Consider the following 26196-nt stretch of genomic DNA (forward strand, 5'->3'; position numbering starts at 1 on the left):
AAGAAAAGATACTCAACCCACATAGGAAGAAACATTACAAGTCTTTTACTCTCTACCTCTTAATATTCCTCTGAATTTTACACTGATATATTTAAGTGTTTTATCTTCTCAGAAAGAGCAAAAGGAACTCCAGTATCCAGCTCTGATTCAGGTTTCATGACAATGGATAAAGGACCTCAACAATAAGGGAGAAATGTTCATTTTATCCTGACAGCTGCAAAAGTGCTCACACTATTTTGCATTTTAAATCTAATTTGCAGTAACTAATTAATTCAATTATTAGTTAACATTTAGTGTTATTAACCATTAAATATTAATCAGCTAAATTTAATAATGCAAATTATTTGCATTAATTAAACAGTAAATGAGAATATTCATATAAGAATTCATATCTCATTCTCCTCTAAAACAGTTTCATGCAAAGGGATCTTGTGAGACAACATGAAACAATCTGAAGGTTACAGCTTTATTACTTCAAGGTAAATGTTTAACTTCTAACTTCAAGAAAACAGTCCAATTTTTATCAATAGATACTTTTTTTCTGTCGAGATAGGGTTTCTCTGTGTAGCTTTGGAGGCTGTCCTGGAACTATCTCTGTAGACCAGGCTTAAGCTCACAGAGATCCAGCTGCCTGTGCCTCCCGAGTGCTGGTATTAAAGGTGTGCCCCACCACCACCTGGCTGACCAATGGTTATTTTAAAAAATATTAATTTTATTGAATGTTTATGGATGTTCAGTCTATATATGTGTCTCTGCCCCACATCTATGCCTGGTGCCCATGGAGGCCCCAAAAGGGCATCAGATCACCCGGGATTGTAGTTATAGATGGTTGTGAGCCACCAGGTAGGTGCTGGGAATTGAACCTGGGTCCCCTGGAAGAATCACCCATGCTCCTAATCACTGAGCCATCTCTATGTCCTTGGACATAACTTTCTATTTGTTGCTTTATTAATATTGTTCAATATTGGTTAAAATCTTCTTTAAAGGTATTAGGAATAATTGTAAAGTTCTTTTGCAAAACCAAAGGGATCTATAACATGGTTTTATTTTACTGCACTATAACACAGGTGAATTATTTTTGCATACTAAATATGGGATTTTCATTTAGATTATCAAATGTAAAATAAACTTATCAAAACTTCATCAATTGGAAATAATTTTAATAAAGAAAAATTAACTTTTATTTTACTTTATTTTAAAAAATAACGTCTTGGTATTTAACAGCCCAGGATGGACTCAGCCTTATGACCCTTCTCAGCACCTCAGTAGTGAGATTAGAGGCTCATGCTATTAGTCCAGCTCATTAAGACTGATTTTGCGATGAGAATAATTAGACAAGCTCCAAACAGTGTTACTTAAAAAAGTGTAATTACCTTCTTAATCTTTTAATTATAAAGGAAAATCTAGTCATCTCTATTATTTTAGTCTTGCTATTTTCACCCATCTTAACAAAAGCCAATGAGAATGGAGAGTGCTAACCTGACCTCAGCTGACCCATGATGAGCCCTCTACATTAGAAGCAATAGGAACAATGAGTGGTCATAATTATTTTATCAACATACAAACTCCTAGAAAATATTGTTAGTTTTTTTATGTTTACTTATAGAATTTTTTACTTTACAAGCCTTCTCTCCTGCCAGGTGTGGTGGTGTACCTCTTTTCTTAGCACTTGGAAGGCAGAGGAAGGAGGATGGATCTCTGTGAGTTCAAGGCCAGCCTGTTTTACATAGTGAATTTCTGGACAGCCAAGGCTACACAGTAAGACACTGTATCAAAAAAAAAAAAAACAACAACGAATAGATGAGTATAAGCAAGTAGGTAAAATAAGAAGGCATCTTTCATGTTTAATTGGCCTCATAACATCTCATGTCATATCTTATGTATAAACTACAAAGGAGAACAGCAGCACCTATGCAAAAGACAAAATATTTCAAAATATCTGTCCAACTCATTAAAATTTATATCATCAGTAAAGAGCCAACAGACTTCACATGCTTTTGGGTGTTACACTCTTAAGGCAAAAGTAATTTCCATCATATTTCATGGGGAAAAGGGTAAATTTATCAAAGCAAAAACAAAGGAACAATACAATAAAAATCACTGGCCTATATTTCTTATCAGCATCAAATCTCCTATGAGACAAACTGAGAAACTGCTCTGAATGTAAAGTGACTGAAAAAATGGAACCAAATAGAAAATACAACCTTGAATTGGATTTGGTGACAAAGAAACAAAACTGCACTGAGGGATGTTTTTAGAATAATTAATGAAATTGAAATATGAATGATGGAGAAGATTAGAGTACTTAATCAATTTGACCTTTTAAAAGTGATTCATGAACGTTGGCTATCTACAAGAATATCTTTACTTTTAGTAAATTTTAGCAAACAGAAGCAGAAGGCACACTAATGTATACACCATTCAAACAGTTAAAAGTCCACATGTGTGAGGAGAAGGAGAGAATCACAAGGCAAATGTTAAAATCTGATAAATCTTGGAAAATAAATATGGAAAGTGTGCATTAACCCTTATAATTTTCTGGAAGTTTAATAATATTTAAATATCATCTTTTAAAAGTAAAAACTATTAAGTGGAGATTTTTCACTATAAACAACATAATCTTGACAAAATGGTAGAATTAGTGTGAGTGCTTTGATCAGTGACAGATGAAGGAGCTCACAACCAGAATGCTGCTCCGTATACAGCAGCTTTGTTTATCTAAAAACTGCTTGCCACAATTTTTTTTTAGAGGAGGTTGCATTAAAATTGTGCACAGTGATACCCTGGTAGAGCCTGGTATTAGTTTCATCCATCAGGATTACGTTCGAGTAATAATGGTCTAATGAGTAATCATTTTCCAGTCAATCAATAACTGGCATGACTACATGAATGCATAAGGGCTGAGGATGTGTATACTTCAGTAAGTCTGATGCCAGCACTGCAGAACAAAACAGACTTAAGTAAAAACATGCATTTAGGATGTATACTGCACAGAACAACTGAAGGTGATTTTAATTTTTGTCTTATGTTTTCTAATTTTCCCACAATGAAAACAGATTGCTTTTTTAGTGAGAAAAAAAAACACCTTAAAGAGAGTGAGAGGATCTGAGAGGCAGCAGACTTCCTGGCATTTGAACTGCTTAGCATAACACATTCCATGGTGATGTCTATGTATTGCCAAGGCTGTCATAAAAGGAGCTCACTTACAGTTGATCTTGAAGCTCCACAATGATATATTCTAACTGTTCCTTCTCCAACTTGTGGGCCAGATCAGAATCTTCAATCCTCTGAAGTAGTACTTTATTCTGAGATACAGAGTCAGAAAGTTGGTTCTCACGAAGCCGTAAGAGTTCTTCAAGATAACCCTGGAAACACAGTATCACAAAGATAATGTCAACTGCAAAAACTCTCAGAGATCTTATGATAAATGCTGGGTACCGTCAGCATTACTTCCATCTATTTTATATGAAACATCTCAAAATATTACTTATGGTTTTAATTGAATACAGAAGCTTAGTATGCACTCTCCATTCTTGAATGTAATTTGGGGGGGGATGGAGTGGGAGACAGGGTATAGTTACATAGTCCCAGAAGACCCTAAACTTCAACTCCTGCCCTTGCCTTTCTCTTCCAAAGTGTAAGGGTGATTTAATGCACAGGACTTAAAGTGGACTTCATGATGATAAACACAGGTTTTCTAAGCCCATGAATATCTAATTACAAATATCAATACTCTAAATGACTTTCTATACACAGGGAGCTAACTCCAGATCCTACTCGTTAGGAAGAAATAGAAGGCAGATGACACCTTCAAAGCAATCGCTGCTTTCTTCTGGATGATTGGGCACCACATATTTGATGCTAACAGAAGTTAATAAGTTAATTGAACAGTAGGTGCAAGGTAGGTTCCAAAGCTAACCATACTATTAGCAAATCGTATAAAACTTGAGTCTGAGAATACTATTTCATTTCTGGGTATGCATGCCCATGCTTTCTGCTCCATGGCATCTGCTTCTTTCGTCCAATGTCTCCTCTTGATGGACTCCAAGGTTAACTGCTCAACACTACTAGGGCCTTGCTTGTTGAAAGATTTATTTTAGAAACAGAAACAACTTTTTTCTTCTGTACCAAAGACCAAAGTTGTTGGTTTTTGCTACTTCTTCCAACTAGTTATCAACTTCCTATGTAAATGAAGTTATTAGTGACTAGCAAAGGCAAAGGTTTCTGTTAGCTGGAGCACAGGATAATGACTGGGGAATGAAAGAGTCACCCATTTGACCTTTTTCTCACTGACATCCCAAAAGATCATGATCGAAGTATGGCTTTACAAGTATCTTTGGCATCTAGCTTCACTTCTTTAGGCATGCCCAAATAAGCCATCGCCAAATCAAGAATTCCTTCCCATATATCGGATAGAGATCTCACTGACAGATGTTTTCAAGAGTAGTTCAAGGCATTGTGTAAACACTTTAGAAAAGTAGACCAAAACAGAAGACACAAAGAAAAGGAATGTCCCAGCCATTTCCTTTCCTTTCCAAATTGCCTTTTATTTATTTGTTTTTTATGGGTATGGGAGTTTTGCCTCACACAATGGGGTACGGATGTTTGTGTACCATATGCATGCCTGATGCCTGTAGAGCCCAGAGGACAGTGCCAGTTTCCCTGGGACTGGATTTAAAGAGGTCGTGGCCCATCTTATGGGTGTTTGGTACTGAACCCCAAGGTACTCTGGAGAAGCAGTACTCTAACCATTGAGATATCTCTTGCCCCCCCTTCCACCTTGTCTTTAATGTTTTGGAGTTTCCTGGAAATCTGCACCAGGGACACCAAATTCTCCCTAAAATCACTAGTTCCGTGATCTCTGACACCATTTTCAAGCTCATCACATGAACTCTCTAAGTTTGGCTTGAGCAGTTTTCTGCTCTTCTAATTATGAAAGAAAGGCCTGCTTAGTACATAATTTTGCCACATACTCAGTGCCTTAGGGTTTTCTGTTACTGTGAAAAAAAAAAAAAAAAAAAACAACACCATGACCATGGCAATTCTTACAAAGAAACCATTTAACTGGGGTGGCATATAGTTTCAGGGGTTGGTCCATTATCATCACAGTGGGAAGCATGGTGGTGTGCAGGCAGACTTGGTGCTGGAGCAGAGGTTGCTACATCTTGTAGGGAACAGGACTAACTGTGACACTGAGTGAAACTTAAGCAAATGACTTCAAAGCCCGGCCCCTACAGTGATACTCCCAACACTTCCAACAAGCCCATACCCACTCCAACAAAGCCACACCTCCTAATCGTGCCACTCCCTATGAGATTAAGGGGGCAGTTACATTCAAACTACCACACTCTGCAGCTCCACTATTCACTGTACACTCCAGTATCTCTGCAGTTCCAGTACTCACTGTACATTCCTGCATGTCTGCAGTTTCCTTTCTGGAAAAGCTATAGTTTTCTTTACTAAAAAGGATACATCTCCTGATATCTATCTTCTCAGGAAGCAGGGTGTTTCAGAAAATTTCAAAATTATCTGCAAAACAGTGCCCCCCCCAAAGGTTATCAAAATGTCTTTTCATGATGCACAGAAACTTGGGCGTGCATTGATGAGTCTGGATATGCCTCAAGTCTTGGATGTCTTCCACTTCTTTGCAATAGTTGTTCAACAGTATGTACAATTTTGAGTAAGAAGCTTTGAAATGTGTGCAGTCAAAGAACTGGGCTACCCAAGGCACTGGATCCAGACATATCTGGCTTTAGTTTGCCTTTCTCAAATGAGCAACAGTGAGCAGTTACAAGTCTGCCACCAGGAGGCTAGACTTTCTCTGAGCAATAAAATTATGCTTTCTTTCCTTCAAGTAGGTCTATACCAAGCACATCTCCTTTAAGGGCCAGTTCAAATGTGTGACCCTCATAAACTAGCCATTCCTGCTTCTGAATTCTCCTCAGTGTTAGTAACTCATTTGTTGTTCTTATCTACTAGGTTATTGTTCCTGCAGCTGAGACTAAACTTAGGAAGTTCTTAGGCCCTCAATGAGTTGTTTGTTTTTTGAATCAGGTTTTTTCTGAGTAGCCCTGGCTGTCTTGGAACTCAGACATCTGCCTGCCCCTGCCTCCTGAGTGCTGGGATTACTGGTGTGAGTCATTATGCCTGGCTTATCTCTTGAGTTTAATTGCCTTCAGACCACAGGACCGTAAGGGAAAGGACCCAGACACCACAGAACGAAAGCTGCTTCTGGCAGTTGGAGCTCCCATCCTGCCCGGTGGCCCTAATTCATGCTGTGGATCTCAAGCTCCTCCATATTTTTCAAATCCACATGTATGTACATGTTTCTGAGTCATGCAGGTTCCCCACAGGGGCCTGGAGATATTAGATCCCCTGGAACCGGAGTTAAGGGTGGTTGTGAGCTACTTGATGTGGGTACTAGCAACTGACCCTGGATCTGACCCAGAGCAACAGGCATTCATAGGCACTGAGCCATCTCTCTAGCCCCTAAAGCTATTTAAAAAATAATTAATTTCATTTATGTTTATGGATGAGTGTTTTGGCAGCATGCACATATGTGTGTTCCATGAGCATGCCTGGTGCCCGTGGAGGCTAGAAGAGGGTTTCAGATCCTTGGAACTGAAGGTACAGATAGTTGTAAGTTACCATGCAGGTACTGGGTATTAAATATTGGGGCCTCTGTGAGAGTAGCCATACTGAGAAACCTCCCCATCCCTAAAACCATTTTTTTTGTCCAATTGGAGAAATTTTATATGTAATCTTAGGAAAATCTTGGTTAAAAATTCCCAAACCTTGTTAACAGTGGCAAGGAGAGGAGGCAGGGGGAACTGGGATTAGAATGTAAAAAGCAAACTAATAAAAAAGTGCCAACAGATCTATTAGAAAATTTACTCTATACAATTACTTTTCAAAATCACATAGATATTAACATTTTAGCCTAACAGCAGGAGGCAGTATAATGTTTTCAACAGACTACAAGCTTCTTGGCTATGAACTGCTGAGTGCCTATTCTAGCTCGACACTCACATCAGTGCGTGCTCTTATTTGTGACATTGACAAACTGCTCTCTTTGTTTTAGCTCCATGATACCTGTTGGCAGTGGCTAGTATTACTTGCCCCTGAAGACTGTTTTCATAGTAAATTCCATATATTCACTTCATAATCGAATCTCAATAATTGAAAATAATTTTATAAACAAACCTTTCTTTTCATATATTTTATTACAAACTATATACAAATATTTTCAAGCATTAGTAATTAAAGAATACATCACCCATTATCTAATCACCACTATACTATAGTAGGAGCCAAAATGATCTTCTATAATCTGCAGGAAGGGCAGTATCTTGAGATATGTGTTTATCATTTCCTTTTCTTCCCGTTTTTTTTTGTCATGAACATTGTCTTAACACATTGCTTAGTTTCCCTGAGTTTTATCGGTACTCTTTTGAAATATCCTTATTCATCTACATTTATGAGTTTAGCCAAATAGTCCATTTACTTTCAATACTGTATATTATTTTGTTGTACGAGTATTACAGTCAATGGCATTAGAGTTATTTTAGAATTTTCTTGATACTAACAATAATGCTATGAACACAGTTATGTTTCCTGAACCACACATCCCAGTGTTCTAAGAACTTCTGGGGCACAGGTCCAGGACATTCTCACAGTTATCAGATGTCTAACTGCTCTTACTATTGTTTTTATATTGTATACTACTCATATTATACATATTATCATGTATGATACTTCTAGGACTTCACACAGATATCAATGATATGCTAGGTTCACTTAATTCACTGAAGAGTATTTCTGGTTTGTCTAGAATTCTAAAGTCACTATATAGTAGGGAGCACTGCTATTAAAACAGTGCTACAGTATATCTCCAAACAGGAATCTGATGATTTCATTAGTTAGTTCTGGGGAACGACTTTAAAAATCGCTTTTCAAAAGAGCATAAGGGTATCAGTTTTGATAAGTGATACTTAAGAGATTCTTCATTTCAGTTTCCTGAGGCACTGACACGGAATTATTATAATTCCTCCTTAATAATTATTGGTGAGATTTGGCTATGTTTTAGTTATGCTGCTTACTCTCCTCATTTTAAAAACTGTTTACCTGTGTCTTAACTTCAGAACAAATTGTTATGCTGTGGATTTTTCTGTTTCATTGGATGTGGCAAATAATCGCCATTTGGTTCTGCTAAATGCTCTCTCTCTTTATTTAAATTTGTCCATATCAATTATTTTATTATTTTCCTTCCTTTGAATTGTTTGTTCTCTGCCTACATTTTAGAAAATTATCTGCCTAATTTCATTCTTCTAAGCCCTACAGATACTGGATAATTACCATTTATAACTGCCAATTTGCACTGTTTTCAGTTGCATTCATTTCTATTTGCTTCTTTTGCCCTATATTTAGAAGGTTTTTTTTTTTTTAAATCTAAGTAAGTGATATATGTGAGTGATAATGGACTTTGTATTGATGTAGTTTGTGCTTCGTCCCCACAGGCTCGTGTGTTTGAACAACTGATCCCCATATGGTGGTGCAGTTTGGTAAGGTGGAGCCTTGCTGGGGAAAGTGGTTACTGGGAGCAGGACTTTCGGTTTTAGTCTGACCCCACTTGCTGTTAACTCTGCTTTTGAGTTTGGATGCAATTTGACTGGCTTCATGGTCCTCCCCACACCCCTATCCCACCTCTGCCATGTCTCCCTCATCATGATGGACTACATGCCCAGATACTTCAAAACAAAATGACTCTTTTCTCCCTTGCATTGCTTTTGTCAGGGTTATTTTATAACAGTAATAAGAAAATAACTAAGAACTGCTGTCTGACTTTATTGCATTGTGATACTGTGATCACTATTATATCTTTGAATTTAGAATATCAGTGTTACACCCTAATGTGATTATTGAAAGCTATATAGCCATTCCATTTGTGCTTGACAAGGTAAATTAAATTAATTAGTTAATAATAATATTCTAGACATAAGAATTTAATATATTTTAGATCAAGTTTATTGGTTTGTTAAAGTTTACTACATCCTTATTAATCTTTTCTCTAATCAAGGAATAAATTACTCTGAAAGATTAAAATAACGATAATTTTGGATTTGGCTATTGCTTCTGAATATTCTAATAATTTTGGGTTCATATTTTTATTGATATATTACTAGATGTTTATGAGTTCAGCATTATTATGTATTCTTGGGAGTTCTTTTAAAAGACATTATCAGTTGGTTGTATACTATGTATGTGTATGTATGTAACAAGAATGTCTAAAGAGGAAGGGGTCATGAATTCCAGAGGGTGAAGGGGAAACATAGTAGGAGGGGGAGGGGAAAGAAGGGTAGAGATGATATAATTATACCATTCATAAATGAATTCTCAGAAATTAAAATATTTAAATGACAAAACAATATTACTATAAATGGAGACTTACGTCTCTAGTCCTAACACCCAGGAGGGGAGGCAGAGGAATAACTGCAAGTTTGAGGACAGTCTAGTCTACTCCCACTCTACTGTAGGCCAGGCCACTAGTAGAAACTCAGGTAACAGACAGCTCACCATCCTCTAGAATCCCTTAAGCCCTGCCCAGCAGTGCCCAATAGCACCCTCTACCCTGTGATCCATAGCCCTGCCCACAAACCCCAGTAGAAGACTCTCACCCCCAGAGGCCATGCCCAACCCTAGTTAAGACACTGCCCCCTAATACCCGCCTAGCAATCCCTAACAGAACCCCCTTCCCTGGGTTCCACATCCCTACCCACAACCCAGAAGACAACTCCTGCTCTATATTGTAGGCCACACAGACACTAGGAACCCCAGGGACTTAAGGCTCATGGAACTTCAGAGACCACAACACACAGTATCTAGAGCCCCAGAGGCCATGCTAGTTCCCAGAACCCCAGAACCTCGGAAGCAAAGGGAACACCCAAAACCCCAATGGAGGCATGCTATTGGACCTGAAGACTTACTGGTCACCAGAACTTGAGAGGAAATAGAAAACAAGGAGGAAAAGCATCTACCTAACAAATAACCTTAGAAATCAGCATCCAAATCAATAGTAATCCCAAACCCAGATGACTAGCGGCCAGTGTAAGAATACAATCAAAGAAACCCAGAGCAACATGACACCACCAGAGCCAAGCTATCCTACTACAGCAAGTCCTTCTAGCACAAATTCTAAATGGTTTTAATAATAAAAATTCAGAGTAAGCTATCAAGGGTGAAAGCTGAAGAATCAGAGATATACAGTGGCCAGCCACTAGAATTCCTACCTCTACCAATGCTCAGACCAAAGAGACAAACCTGTCCTCAGACTGCCTCCTCATACTGACTGACAGCTCCTCAGACTGCCTGCCCTGACTTATATTCCTCTCCTGCCCAGCCATATCCCTTCTTTTCAACACCTCCTTAGTGCTGGGATTAAAGGCATGAGCCACCACAGTTTGGCTCTGTTTCTCTTTTAGACTGGATCAATTTCATGTAGCCCAGGGTGGACTTGAACTAACAGAGGTCTGTGTGCCTCCGTCTCTCAAGTGCTGGGATTAAAGGTGTGTATCACCACTCCCTGACCTTTATGGTTAACTAGTGTAGTTAACTCTGCACTCTGGTCTTCAGGCAAGCTTTATTTGTTAGATCATAAACAAGATATCACAGTAAGTCCTGGATATTCAAACACAGAGAAGCACAAGAAAGTAACCTTAAAACCTTATGAAGATGATAGAGATCCTTAAATAGGAAATGAACAAATTCCTTAAAGAAATGTAGAAAAACAAACAGGTGAAGGAAATGAATAAAACCCCCAAGTCCTGAAAATGGAAATAGAAGCAATAAAGAAAATACAAACTGAGGGAATCCTGGAGATGGAAAATATAGGTTAACCGAACACAAACTATGGACACAACTATCCCCAACAGAATATAAGACTCTGAAGAAAGAATGGCAGGCATAGAAGATACGATAAAAGAAATTGACACAACAGTAAAATAAAATGTTGAATATAAAAATTTCCAGACACAAAACATCCAGGAAATCTAGGATACTATGAAAAGACCAAACATAAGAATAATAGGAATAGAAGAAGAAAAAAATCTACCTCAAAGGCCCAGAAAGTATTTTCTACAAAATCACAGAAGAAAACTTTCCTGGCTCAGAGTCATCTGACACAAGCAACCTGCTCACCAGACCGAGTTCGGTGGTGGCGGATTCTGAACACCCAACACCCAGAGGCAGCCTGGCCTCCATCCGCCGGCCCAGGTAGGCCAGGAGCTGTTTCCGGCCCCTGTTTGTCATCGCTGCTCAGAGTCATCTGAAGCAAGCGACCTGCGTGCCAGATGGAGTTTGGTAGCGGGATAACCAACAGAATACAAGAGATGGAAGAGAGAATCTCAGGAGTTGAAGACACACTAGCAGAAATAGGTTCATCAACCAAAGAAAATCTTAAATCCAACAAATCCCTATCACAAAATATCCAGGAAATATGGGATACCATGAAAAGACCAAACCTAAGAATAATAGGTATAGAAGAAGGTGAAGAAATCCAACTCAAAGACACAGAAAACATATTCAACAAAATCACAGAAGAAAACTTTCCCAACCTAAAGAAAGACATACCAATGAAAATACAAGAAGCCTACAGAACACCAAATAGACTGAATAAAAAAAAAAGGTCACCTCGACACATAATAATCAAAACACCAAACATACAGAACAAAGAGAAAATATTAAGAGCAGCAAAGGAAAAAGGTCAAGTAACCTATAAAGGCAAACCTATCAGAATCACACCTGACTTTTCCTTGGAAACTCTGAAAGCCAGAAGATCCTGGATAGATATTCTACCTACACTAAGAGACCATGGATGCCAGCCCAGATGACTATACACAGCAAAGCTTTCAATCATTATAGATGGAGAAAACAAGATATTCCATAACAAAACCAGATTCAAACAATACACATCAACCAATCCAGCCCTACAGAAAGTACTGGAAGGTAAACTGCAACCCAGGGAAGTTAGCTACAACCAGAAAAACATAGGTAATAGATAATCCCAACTTACCAACAGCCAAAAGAAAAAAGGGACAGAATCCCACACATAATCTCTCCATCACCAAATCAAAAACAAACAAGAATGAACAATAATCAATGGTCATTAATATCCATCAACATTAATGGACTTAACTCCCTATAAAAAGACACAGATTAGTAGAATGGAAAAGAAGACAGAATCCTTCCTTCTGCTGCTTACAAGAAATTCACTTCAACCTCAAAGACAGACGGTACCTAAGAATTAAAGGTTGGGGAAAGATTTTCCAATCAAATGGACCCAAGAAACAAAACTGGGGTAGCAATCCTAATATCCAATAAATTGGAAAAATTGGATATCCTCTAGCGAGTCTTCAATAACTGAGATCCTCTCTTCCATCTCTTGAATTCCATTAGTTATACTCACATCTTTAGTTCCTGATCGTTTATCCAGCCTTTCCATTTCCAGCATCGCCTCATTCTGTGTTTTCTTTATTGTGTCTATTTCAGCTTTCATGCCTTGAACTGTTTCGAGTGCATCCTTTACTTGTTTGGTTGTTTTATTCTTGAGTTTCTTTAGATTCTTTGAGAGATTTGTTTATTTCTTGAATTTTTTGGTTTGTCTTTTCCTTCATTTCATGTAATTTTTTTGCTTGCTTTTTCTTCTATTTCTTTAAGGGATTTTCTTGTTTCCTCTTTAAAGGTCTCTATCATCTTCCCGAGATAATTTTTGAGGTCCATCTCTTTTTCATCTTTTGTGTCAAGTTTTTCAGATCTTGCTGGTGTGGAGTCCCTAGATTCTGGTGGTGTCATATTGGTCTTTCTGTTGTTGAGTGAGTTCTTACTCTGTCTTCTTCCCATATCTTCTTCCAGTGGGTGCAGGTGGGGTCTCTCTATCTCCTCTTGTGACCTCGGTATGGGACAGGTCGGCAGAGCGGGAAAGAAGAGTTAGGTGTTTCCAGACTCAGGGAGCTCCTCCCTGGCCTGGCGGGTCTACTCCGAGCAGGCTCAGGCCCAGAGAGATCAGGGTGATTGGGCCTTTGGACAGGAGTTGGGAAGAGCAGAGGATCACTCACCTTGGTATGGGACAGGTCGGCAGAGCAGGCTCATGAGGCTATTTCTACACATGCATATATCACACTTTGATCATATCTCCACTTCTCTTCCATCTTCTTTAACTTTGTGTACAATGCCATCTGCGCTATATACCAGCATTCTTAAATATCTTCATGAGCGCTGGTTCAGTGGTTATGAATTGCCTCAGCTTATGCTACTTGGAAAAGTCTTTATTTCTCTGAAGGTTAACTATGAGAAGGACAGTAATTAAGGTTGGCAATTATCTTTCTTCCACATGTCAGATACAGTATTTCATGTCTTCCTTGCTCTGAGAGTTTCTGCTGAGAAGGATGCTGCAATTCTGACAGGTTTGCCTTCAAATGTGAGCTGAAGCTTCTCCTTCAGCTTTTAATACTTTCTTGTTGCTGTTCTATACTTCATCTATGTCATGAAGAGTTTATTCTATGGCCATGTCTATCTGGGGTCATAAATACCTCCTACATCTGGATGTCCATGTATTTTCTATGATTTGGGAAATTTTCTATTTCACTAAAAGGGTTTTCTTTATTTTTAGCCTATTTTATATGTCTAATCAGCATATACATATGTTTAATCAGTCTATGTACACATCTGTCATCTACCTACTGAACTACCGACCTTTAGTCTTTAAATGATGTCCCAGAGATCTCATATACATACATACATACATACACACATTCATATATACACACATACATACATAAACACTTAATTCACACATACACATATAAAATTTACACATACACATATACATATATATACACACATATACATACATACATGAATACATACATGCATACATATCTACACACACACACACACACACACACACACACACACACACACACACACACACACTGGATATCCTCTTTTTTTGCTTGATCTACTCTAGGGGAGGGGCTTCTAATTTCATTTTAAAGACTCTTATCAAGATTTTCTTTCTCCAGAAATCTCTTTGGTTCTTTTTTAGAGTAGCTATTAATTTTTGAGACAAGAATCTTACTATGTAGGCTACACTAGCCTGGAATTCACTATGTAGCCCAGAGTGGTCTCAAACCCATAGTGATGCTCCTGCCTCAGTCTCCTGAGCATTGGTGTTAAATACATGTCATATTATAACTGTTTATTAAATACTCTTAAAAAGCATTCTTTCTTCTAATTCTTTGGTATATCTTTCATTTTGATATCTTTGAGATCAATTACAAGAGAATTATGAACTTTTTAAGGAATCATGCCCCTTTGCACTAATCTCTCCTATTTGTGCATTGAGTTTGGGGCAAGCATCTGTTGAAATGGGTATTTTTCCACTTTTATTATAGTTTTAGTATAGAATGTCTTCCAAAGCCTCATTCATTAAGGACATGTGCCCAGTATAGTCCTGTTCAGAGAATTTTGGATTATGAGAACTCAAACCTCATCAATGAGTAATCCACTTGGCTCAACAGACTCCTTTGGGAGCAGAGGGAGGCAGGGCCTGGTTGAGAAAAGCAGGCAGATGCATGCTTCTGGGAGTACACATCGCCCTTGTCCCTTTTAACCCTTCTGGCTTCCTTACCACCACAATGTAAGCAGCCCTGTCTACTACAGGCTCATCACTGTTCTGCTTTACCACTATTCTGGAAGCAATGGACTAAATACGGTCCAAAAATTTTGAACTTGGAAACCAAATAAAACATTTTTTTCCTTTAAATTTTTTCTCTCAAGTGAGGCCTTTTGAGCCATCAATGAATTAACATAGCTTTTATGAGGGTGTTTTCATAGTAAGCAGTTTCTCTTGGTAATGTGACCTTGGATGTAGGTTTATTTTATGGTGTACGGCTTCCCTGTAGCTCCTTTGCTTGGTAATGGAGTTTTAAAACAATGTTTGCTAATTTGGAGTCTGAAGGACTTGCCTTTATTGTAGGTCTCAGAAGAGTAGGTGTTCTGTGGTGTGATATACACAGCAGAATATCTGACACATGGGACAAACTCTTTGTGCGCACTTTTCTAGATTTGTTAGCAAAGGACAGTCTGAAACAGGGTATGGAGAAAACCTATGGAGAGGTCTTCCAGGTACAGTGTCTATAACATTTTCTCTTTTTTGTTGCTATGGGGATGGAGGTTTAGGAATGGATCTTAAGTTCAGCCATGCCTACCTGCAGCTAGGTTATTAGCTGGGGATTATGTCCTCTATTCTTTATGTATCTACCAAGGTTCAATCAACACAGGGTCATGGATATATTAATGTGTGGGCTGGAATATATAGCTTAGCAACAGAGAGTAAAGCAAATGCGCTAAAAATGTTAGGCTTGTTCCTCAGAAGCACACAGAAACAGGAAACAACAGCAAACAGCAATAACAAAAGAATACATACAGGCACATCAAATAAGAAAGGTCAGAGGGATGAGTCATCAGGTAAAAGTGCTTGCTGCTCAAGCCAGGTTCACTTATGTTCAATCCCTGAAATCCATGGAAGAAGGAGAAAACCTATTTCCCAAAGCTGCCCTTTGACCTCCACGCGCATCCTATGGCACTTACATCCATGTGTGTGCATACACACACACACACCCACACACACACACACACACACACACACACACACACACACACAAATAAATAAAAAATAAAATTTTAAAATAAAAATGAAAATTTCCTCTCTGTTGAAGCAATCACAGTTGTTGCATAGGTGCAGACACATGTTCTCTGTGATCAGTTTCCTTCCACATTTCTTAGTTATGTGCCCTTCCAGGACAGGAAATGCTGGACCTTTTCATTCCACTTTGCTCCTGGCCAGTGGCACCAGCATTTGCACTAGAGCAGTGGTTTTTCAACCTGTGGGGTCACAACTCTTTGGGGGGCTGCATGGCCCCTTCACAGGCATCAACAAAGACCACCAGAAAACACATTATTTATATAATGATTCATAACTAGCAGAATCAAAGTTATGAAGTAGTAACGAAAATAATTCTATGGCTGGGGGTCACCACAGCATGAGGAACTGTATTAAAGGGTCTCAGCATTGGGAGAGTTGAGGACCACTGGACTAGAGTAAGATGTAGAGCTAGCATACAGACCCTACAGATTTACTCTGGAAACCCTTGTTCTGAACACCCTACCGGGTGAAAGGGTGAAGGGTGCAGGGGATGCTATAGTGTGTCAGGTTCCCTAGCACTATCTGTGGTGGCCTCTCAGAGGGCTGAGAGGACATGAGGCTGTAAGTCAACAACAGCGTTGGGCAGCATGGATCCTGCCAGTCCCTGCTAATGCCCAGGGCTCTAGTGTTTCTACTTAGCTCTCTAACAGAATCAGCTGACAGCTTTAAAGGGCAACCGTACGCAGTTCCTCCATCAGAGACAGCTTTCACTTTGAACAGAATTCTCAGTCAAGTTTATTTCACAGAATATCCCAGAGGACCAGGCTCCAACTCAGCGTAATCATGTTTGTTTTTCTTTTAACCAGTTCTTAGGAACAGGGTGCAAGGCACTTTGCTTCTTGGAGCAACAAGCTCAGACAAGACTTTTTAAAAATAGCTTCCCAAACATATGCTGAAAAGTGCAGAGCAATTCTCTGGTGCCAAGTCATCCTCTTCAGTCTGGGTCACTGTGTTCCCACTGCACCTCTGCACAGTGCTGGTGTCCAGCTGTGCTCACTGGGTCTCTTTCTCTTCTATCTCCAATCCGTATACAATCAATGCTGGTAAACAGATCCACTATAAAAGCACATGGATTTCTCCAAGTGCTGTGTATGATGCGGAACTTCACTGTTTTCTTACAGTCATATCTTGAAGCAGTTTCTTCTCAAGGGTTGTTTTGTGATGCTGTGGATCAAAGTCCAGTGATTTGTGCATGTAATGTAAGTGCTCTACCATTAAGTTGCTCCTACTCAGTCCTTGGTTTTATGGGTCTTGCTGTGTATCCTAGGCTAGCCCCCAACTCTCATCCTTCTGTCTTCACCTACATGCTGAGATTACATGCTTGTGCTTAGCTCAAGTTGTTTGTGTCTTGGAGGGAGTTCCTGCTGGGCACCTCTAACGTGTTAACTCTCTTGACTTTAAATAAGACTTCAATTCAGAAATAGATAGAAATAGCAACGTGTACATAATTTTCTTAGTTAAAAGATCTCTGAATAGTGACAGTCCAAAGGTAAAATGCAGAGACAAGTGAAGTGACTTTTAATAACTGACAAATACCTTCTGCTCCAGGGTAAGCTGGTACTTTTGTCTCACTCTCTTACATTTGTTGAACCAGCTGTTCTCATCCATGATGAGAGGAGGCCCCACATTCTCTGGAGTGCTGCTTTCACTGTCGCTGCTTCCAAAAGTCCTGAGTTCTTCCTCATCACTGCTAATGCTATCAGAACTAGGAAGATCACAGGTAAAAAGAAGAAAGTGAAATGGCATATTCCGATTTGACTCTTAAAATTAACACTTCTGTTTTGTAAGCACTGAAGAGCAAACTCTAAAATACTTAGTAGCAAAGATAGAATTATAATAATTCTATTAAAGATTTAAACATCTTAAAACATGGCAAGTTAGCATGGTCTGTCATCAGTTTTACAGATTATTATCCAATTATATCAGTAAAATTCAGTTATGCTCTGCCCCCTTTTACTTACATGCAACATTAAATTTTCATAAATAAAATGGATCTTGACAAGTCTTTATATCAATAAAAAAGATAAAAACAATTATTCTACATCATTCTCTAAGGAAAAAAAAATCCTAAAGACCTGAAAGTGAGCTCTAGGTAAGAAACTCAAGAACAAGAAAAGGATGTTCTAAGATCAAGGTCTAGTAGAGAGTGGGACGCCCGTCTTCAGGTCGAAGCAATTGTGGTGTTGATCACCCGGGAGTGAATTAAAAATGGGCAATGTTGAGAAAGGCAAGATTTTTGTTCAGAAGTGTGTACTAATGAGTAATTCTGCTGCCTTATTTATCACAAAGCAAATGTCCCATTACTTTTAAAGTGTACCATAGTTTAATTCAATTGCCAAAATCCAGATCATGAATAGCTAATAATGTTTTTGTGGGACAGTCCTGATTTAATTAAAAACTGATTTGTAGTAAAAAAAAAATGAGGGTCTATGTTCACGTTGGTGGAGACACAAACCCCAGATTGTCATTTACACAAACAGAGCTCAGGTGTCTAATATAGGTGAGTGACTAAATTTCTACATTAGATGGAACCCTCAAAGAAATTCTGTTTTATAATGAGAAGCACCAGTTCCTACCCTACTTCTGCCTTCTTCAAATCCTGTCATAACATTTACTGCCATCAATACCCTAAATATTCTGCTATGTAAAAAGACAGTGGGAATAGATTTTTGTCTGTGCTGTTTACAGCTTTTTCCTCAATAGCGAGAACAAGGCCTACAATTTAGTAAGCTTTCAACTGATAGGGTTTTTAATCTATTACCAACCAATGCCCACTTTCCTATTCTCCTTGTTTCTGTATATTTATATTAGTATTCCATAGAATTACTTCAGTAGAATCACAAGATGTGTTAAACTTACAATCTTTTATGTCACTCTCTAAAAATATTGCTTTTAATTCATATAACATTAAATTAATTAAATAAACTTAAAGTCATAGAACAAGATGGATCAATGAGCAGTTTTCCTTGGGTCATATACATTAATGTAACCTTAATTTAAAAATACAATCAGGGCCTGTTAAGATGGTTCAGCAGAGCCGGGCGGTGGTGGCGCACGCCTTTAATCCCAGCACTTGGGAGGCAGAAGCAGGAGGATCTCTGTGAGTTTGAGACCAGCCTGGTCTACAAGAGCTAGTTCCAGGATAGGCTCCAAAGCCACAGAGAAACCTTGTCTCAAAAAAAAAAAAAAAAAAAAGATGGTTCAGCAGGTAAGTGCCCTGGCTACTGAGCCTGATAACCCAAGTTCTACTCACAGTCGAAGGAGAGGACCAGCAAAACATCCCCTGACTTCCATGTAAGTGTCATGATCTAAGCAACTGTACTTTCTTCTCTTTCTCTTGCCACCCCCAGAGAGACAAGATAAATAAATGTAATTAAAAAATTTTAAATCCTCACATTAAAAAGGAAATGAGACATGTAGATCTCTCTTAAATATAGTAGTTCTATTAATAATCAGGATGATAATTATGTAAGGATATTAAAATTCTAATGCTTAATTTCCTACACATTTGGGAAATGGTTATACATAGAAATAGAAAAGGAAGAATGACAATAAAATTCTTTCTAGAGACAGGGAAGAGAAGAAATACTTAGTCCACAATGTTTTCCATTTATTCAAGCATTACAAATACATAGTAACATTTTACCATCAATTCTCCTAAAAACTGCATCAATTAAAATTAGTTAATTCTTTAAATAAATATTCCTCCAACAAAGGAAGTGAATGAGAATATAGTTCATTCAAGGTCACCGTAATAAAAAGTGGTGTTATGTAACAGACTCTTGATAATATCTTATTCTCTTTTAATGTTTTAATGACCAAATCCACACATGTTTAAGTTGAATGAGTGGGAAATAAAAAATTGTAGGAAAGAAAGGGAAAATGAAGTAATTATTATAATCACAGGATGGAGGGGAAATGTTCTTTCTATGGTTTTTTTTTGGGGGGGTGCTGAGACATGGTTTCTCTATGTCTTTGGTGCCTGTCCTAGAACTAGTTCTTGTAGACCAGGCTGGTCTTGAACTCACAGAGATCCTCCGGCCTCTGCCTCTGAGTGCTGGAACTAAAGGCGTGCACTACCACCTCCTGGCCCTTTCTATGGTTTTTCTGGTATATGGACTGTTGTTCTATTTATCCTCTCATTTTCTGTAATTAAAAGTCTAGAAAAAGGAAAAAAATAACTAAGAGACTGCTTTCTCAGTGTGGAGAATGGGAAGACTCAGGCCCAATGGGCAAGTATGCCTAGAATACTCAAGACACAAGAGCCATGCTGGAGCTCAGTGGGAAGGGCAAGCAGCAAATGAGGTCACAGATGTAGTAGAAACCAGACCAACCGAAGAGTTTTGCTTTTACTTTGTGTTACATTAAAATATTGTAAAAGATGTTGTCTAAAGAGGGATAAAATGGTATGACTTGCACTCAAAAGAATACTCTGGTTGCTTTGCCAATGCGCAGGTGCAGATTTAAGTTGCTAAATTGGTAATAGTTGCTGATGGCAAGGAGAACTGAAGAGTGGGGCTTTGAAGCAACTATAAATGATAGAACTTTTATTTTCAGAATGAAGAAATCTTCCTGGGCGTTGGTGGCACACGCCTTTAATCCCAGCACTCGGGAGGCAGAGGCAGGTGGATCTCTGTGAGCTCGAGGCCAGCCTGGTCTCCAGATCGAGTGCCAAAGCTACACAGAGAAACCCTGTCTAGAAAAACCAAAACCAAAAACCAAAACAAAACAAAAAAGAGAATGAAGAAATCTAAAGGAAGCAAACTCTTGTGTAAGAGAAATTACAGGTTCACTTTCATAATGACATATTTGAGGCCATTACTCTACCTTCAAAGGTGTAAGTCTAAAGTGTATGTGGTATCCCAGGTGGAAATACACACCTACAAAGGAGCAGCATAGATACCACATATGAAGTCAAGAAACTGGATGAGAAACTGCCTGGAGAAGAGTATCAGCAGAGGAGATAGTTCAGGGATGAGGCCTGGAATCATAGAGGATGGAGAAGAGAGGACAAACCACAACAGGAAAGAGAGAAGGAACAAACATGGGGGGAACCACAGATCTATGAGGAGAAATAGCACATCTCATCACCAAATACCACCTAGATACATGTGGTAAGGCACATTGACAACAGTAGTTTTTGATATGTGTATTAAACCTTTACTAGGTTGAGAGAAACTATGGCAAAGGTTTGAGGGAAAAAAAGGGGGGACGGATAGAGAACAGAAGCCAGTAAGGACTTGGAATATTTTTCTCATTTTCAGGGCGGGGACAACTAAGGTGCTTATGTTTATATGCTGTTATGATAGGATGGGCTTGGTGAGTTTCTGGATAGCTCAACTTGGAGCCTCATAAACAATGCTGTGTATCTCAGAGGAAGGAGCCCCAAACCCTCTACGTATTTACTTATTTCCATCCATAGCTACTGGCTTATAACTCCCATAGTCCTTGTTTTTCCTAAGCGATTAGAACAATAAGGTTAATGTAACTTGGCCTTTTGTCCTTGGCTCCTGAAGCAGCTTTGGAACAGCTTCAGAGCAACAAACATGAAAGGCTGGACTTCTAACACGGGGCACTGGGAGTCTCAGGAAACAGAATCAAGTTTCTCTGTCCCTGTCTATTTGTCTCTCTATTCTTCCCTCCCTCCCCTTATGTCCCTGTCTCCTTCCCTTTCACTCCATTCATCTGTTAAAGACTAGAACTCACTTCCTTAAGAAGACAATAGAAGCTTGAGTCACACCTTAACCATCCCTTGCCTTTTCTTTTAGAACTGGCCATCAAGCAGTTCTCTGACCTACCATGTCTGATAACACCCTATTTTAGATGAAGGCTTTCTCATACCTGGGAGGAAGGCGTGCTTCACAGAAAGGTAAAAGAGGTAGACAGCACAGGAATCCAACTGAGTTACAGACACCCAGCTGCTGTCCACTGCAGACTTACATGCTTGCTTGCTGATGGAGAGAAATCCCTATATGTCAAGATCTGGGTTGTAGTAAGGGAGCTTGTTTTTCAGCATGTCTTTCGAGCTATAAAATGTGGGAGGATCTACAAAAAGGGATAATGGAGAGGGAACAATTGCTGGGACAAAGATATTAATAGAAGAGAGAGGATCAGATGTAGCTCACAGATCAAAGGGCTGGTATTGCACAGAAAATGATACTAAGAGGAGCAAAGAGGCAGAGAACTTGGGATTCTAAGTAAAGAAGGAATGCCTAATAGCATATGTAATCAGACATGGCCTGATTCAGTAACTCTAACTCTGTATGTGAAAACACAGCTCTTCAGGAATAATATTTAATGTAAAGAATATTTATAAAAATACATTATTTACATTTAGAGATATTCATATTATTTAAATTTTTCTAATAAATATATTTAGATAAGTTAGATGTTTATATTTATAGGTATTTATAGAAAATGATGTAGATAAATACAGAAAATAATCATATTTAAAGAAAAGATGCTGATATCATTATTTTTAAAAGTAAAAACTGAGATTAGCAAGATGGCTCAGTGGATAAAGTACTTGCTATGGCATGGACACACACACACACATGTAAAATAACTTTTGAAAATACGTGCAAAAACCACTACAGCTATGCACAATGGCAAAGCCTGTAACTGCACTACTTAAGAGGCTGAGGCAGTAGAGTCATCTGACACAAGTGATCTGCACGCTGGACCGAATTCTGCAGTGGGATCCGACACACTGAGCACCATGTGGCAGTTCTATCTCCATCCAGAGGGACCCAACACACCTGAACACTACCAACGCCCCGGTAACAGTGACACCTCCATCCATGAGAAGAGCACAGACATCAGAGTATTGGATCTGTTTGCGTCTACCAGAAGAGAACCTTGGTCCCATACCCACCAGGAGAGCAAGAAACTCCTGCTACACCCACTAGAAGAAAGGATGAGAAGAGGACAAGGTAAAAGCACATTCAACAACAGAAAACTCAATCAGAGACTAGGATCCATACAGCAGCAAGACCTGAACATCACAATGCAGATGAACGAGAAGAAAATGACCTTAAAAACATCTAAAGAAAAATGATAGAGGACCTCAAAGAAGACATGAGAAAATCCCTTAAAGAAATGGAAAAAAACAAACAAACAAACAAACCAAAAAAAATACAATTTATCAACAAATCTCTCAAGGAAACAGTTCCAGACCTAAAAACTGAAATAGAGACAATAAAGAAAGCACTATCTGAGGGAATGCTGGAAATAGAAAAGCTGGGTAAGTGATCAGGAACTACAGATGTAAGCATAACCAACAGAATAAAAGAGATGGAAGAGAGAATCTCAGCAGTTGAAGACACACTAGTGGAAATAGATTCATCAACTAAAGAAAATCTTAAGTCTAACAAATCCCTAACACAAAATATCCAGGAAATATGGGATACTGTGAAAAGACCAAACCTAAGAATAATAGGTATAGAAGAAGGTGAAAAAATCCAACTCAAAGACACAGAAAACATATTCAACAAAATCATAGAAGAAAACTTTCCCAACCTAAAGACATGCCAATGAAAATACAAGAAGCCTCCAGAACACTAAATAGACTGAATCAAAAAAAAGGTCTCCTCGCCACAAGTAATCAAAACACCAAACATACAGAACAAAGAGAAAATATTAAGAGCAGCAAAGGAAAAAGGTCAAGTAACCTATAAAGGCAAACCTACCAGAATCACACCTGACTTTTCCATGGAAACTCTGAAAGCCTGAAGATCGGCTTTCAGATAGATATTCTGCCTACACTAAGAGACCATGGATGCCAGCCCAGACGACTATACCCAGCAAAGCTTTCAATCATTATAGATGGAGAAAACAAGATATTCCGTGACAAAACCAGATTCAATACATATTCACCAATCCAGTCCTACAGAAAGATCTGGAAGGAAAACTGCATCCCAAGGAAGTTAACTACAACCAGAAAAATATAGGCAATAGATAATCCCACTTTACCAACAGCCAAAAGGAAAAAGGGATAGAATCCCACACATAATTTCGCCACCATCACCAAATCAAAAACAAACAAGAATGAAAAATCAATGGTCATTAATATCCATCAACATTAATGGATATAAAAAGACACAGATTAGCAGAATAGATAAGAAGACAGAATCCTTCCTTCTGCTGCATACAAGAAACACACCTCAACTTCAAAGACAGACGGTACCTAAGAATTACAGGTTGGGGATAGATTTTCCAATCAAATGGACCCAAGAAACAAAACTGGGGTAGCAATCCTAATATCCAATAAATTGGACTTTAAACTAAAATCAGTCAAAAGAGATGAAGAAGGTCATTTCCTACTCATCACAGGAGAAATCCATCAGGATGACTTCTCAATTCTGAACATTTATGCCCCAAATACAAAGGCATCCACGTTTGTAAAAGAAACATTACTAAAACTCAAATCACACATAAAACCGCACACACTTATAGTGGGAGATTTCAACACCCCACTCTCACCACTGGACAGGAACACCAGACAGAAACTTAAAAAAGAAACAAAAGAACTAATAGAAGTTATGGAGCAATTGGACTTAACAGCTATCTATAGAACATTCCATCCAAATACAAAACAATTTACCATTCTGAGCAAGGTAACCCAATCACAAAAAGACAAACATGACATGTACTCACTCATATGTGGATTTTAGACATAGAGTAAGGAATTGGCAGCCTACAATCCACACTGCCAGAGAAACTAGTAAACAAGGAGGACCCTTGTAGGGAGACACCCTAGCCCCGCCCCAGGCAACCTGGACAGGTGTGCCTGGACATGCCCATGAGGGCGGGGTAAAGGGAAGTCTGGGGTGATGTAAAAGAAGGTTCTTAAGGGCTGCACATGGAGACCCCGGGGCCCTTCTCTCTTCTGCTCCCCCAGCTACCGGCACTGGTTCCAGCTCCCTCCCTCTCGCTTTGGCCTGCACTTGACTGGTGTATCTAAATAAAGAAAACCTGAGCACTATTCAGACCCTAAATAGACACTGCCACTCTTCAGACCCTAAAATAGACAAACTTTGTCCCCTAGAGAAGGGGAAAGGGTCACCATCCCGTGAGCGAATTGAGAGCATGGGAAGGGGGGGTAGGGAGCTATGAGAATGAGAAGGGAAGAAAAGGAAGAATGCAGAGGTCATGAGGGAGCAGAAAGGTTGAGTCAGGTGTAGATTAAAAGAAAGAATATGTGATTGGTAGGGTTTTAGTTGTGGGGGTGGTAGGGGAGGAAGGAAGGGAGAAGGGAACTGGGATTGTCATGTAATTCAATCTTGTTTCTAATTCAAATAAAAAAAAGCAAACAAAACAAAACAAAAAACCAAACTACAGTATGCTAATAAAACATTACATTTAAGAAATCTCAGACAAATGATAGAAGCCCCCCCCCAAAAAAGAAGCTGAAGCAGGAAGATGTTGAGTTTGAGGCCAGCCTAGGGTACAGAGTGAGTTCTAGGCTACCCTTATTACATAGTGAGACTCTTTATTGAAATGAAAAGATGGAGGGATTGAAAGATGGAGGGGGAAAATAGGAAAACTGAAGGCACATAAAAGAAAAACAATTATTACCTACTAGAAATTGCAGCATAGAATATATTAAAGAAAAACCTATTTTTTTTTTTTGTCCTGATATATAGTCCAGACTGGCACTGAATTTGAGACCATCCTGCCTTAGTCAGCCACATGTTGGGATCCTAGGTATGGAACACTATACTCAGTGAGAAAAATGGTTAATGTAGTATCAAATATCAGTTTGATAAAAGCACGTATTTTCTCACTGGTATACAACTTGAAATATTGATTTAAATATGTAGTATATTTTAAGATGTTTTCTATTTACTTATTTCATATTGTAGTTTCAGAAAGATAAGATATACTTCTATTTAAAGAAAGGCATTTCACTTAATATTATGCAATATTCAATTTTAAGCCAGGTAGTGGTGGTACATGTCTTTAATCCCAGCACTTGGGAGGAAGGGGCAGGCAGATCTCTGTGAGTTCCAGGCCAAACAGGTACAAAGGCAGGCAGATTTCTGTGAATTTGATGCCAGACAGTTATACAAAGTGAGTTCCAGGACAGCCAGAATTGTTACACAGACAAATCCTGTCTAAAAAAACTTCTGTTTTACTAAGAATCAAAACAATGTGATATAATTTTCTCTTATACAATTTGCCACACTTTTAATACTTATTTGGAAAGAGTAAAGTGCAGGCATCCTCATATATACCAAAATGGAATACCCTCTCTGAATGGCAATTTTATAATGTATCTAAAAACCTTTAATAATACATATGCTAATTACCACAGAAGTTCCTTCACTAGGAATTCTTTCAATGTAAGAGAAAATCCCAGTTATGTATAAAATGATAAAAATTTTCTAAGCAAGCTTGCTATAAAACCATATGCAATAAATAATAAATGAAAAACT

The 26196-nt window shown here is 38.6% G+C and overlaps 1 protein-coding gene across 2 annotated transcripts in view; it reads right to left on the bottom strand.

Annotated features, from left to right (window-relative positions):
• Rundc3b (RUN domain containing 3B) overlaps positions 1-26196 on the bottom strand; it is a 135437-nt gene that overhangs the window by 26657 nt on the left and 82584 nt on the right. For both annotated transcript variants that reach the window (XM_027391546.2, XM_027391545.2), the window contains exons 7-8: positions 17297-17465; positions 3208-3365 (exon numbers count right to left, since the gene is read on the bottom strand). In XM_027391546.2, the coding sequence (XP_027247347.1) occupies positions 3208-3365; positions 17297-17465 (327 nt within the window). The remainder of the gene's footprint in view (positions 1-3207; positions 3366-17296; positions 17466-26196) is intronic.

This window comes from Cricetulus griseus, assembly GCF_003668045.3.
Source record: "Cricetulus griseus strain 17A/GY chromosome 1 unlocalized genomic scaffold, alternate assembly CriGri-PICRH-1.0 chr1_0, whole genome shotgun sequence".
Taxonomy (NCBI): domain Eukaryota; kingdom Metazoa; phylum Chordata; class Mammalia; order Rodentia; family Cricetidae; genus Cricetulus; species Cricetulus griseus.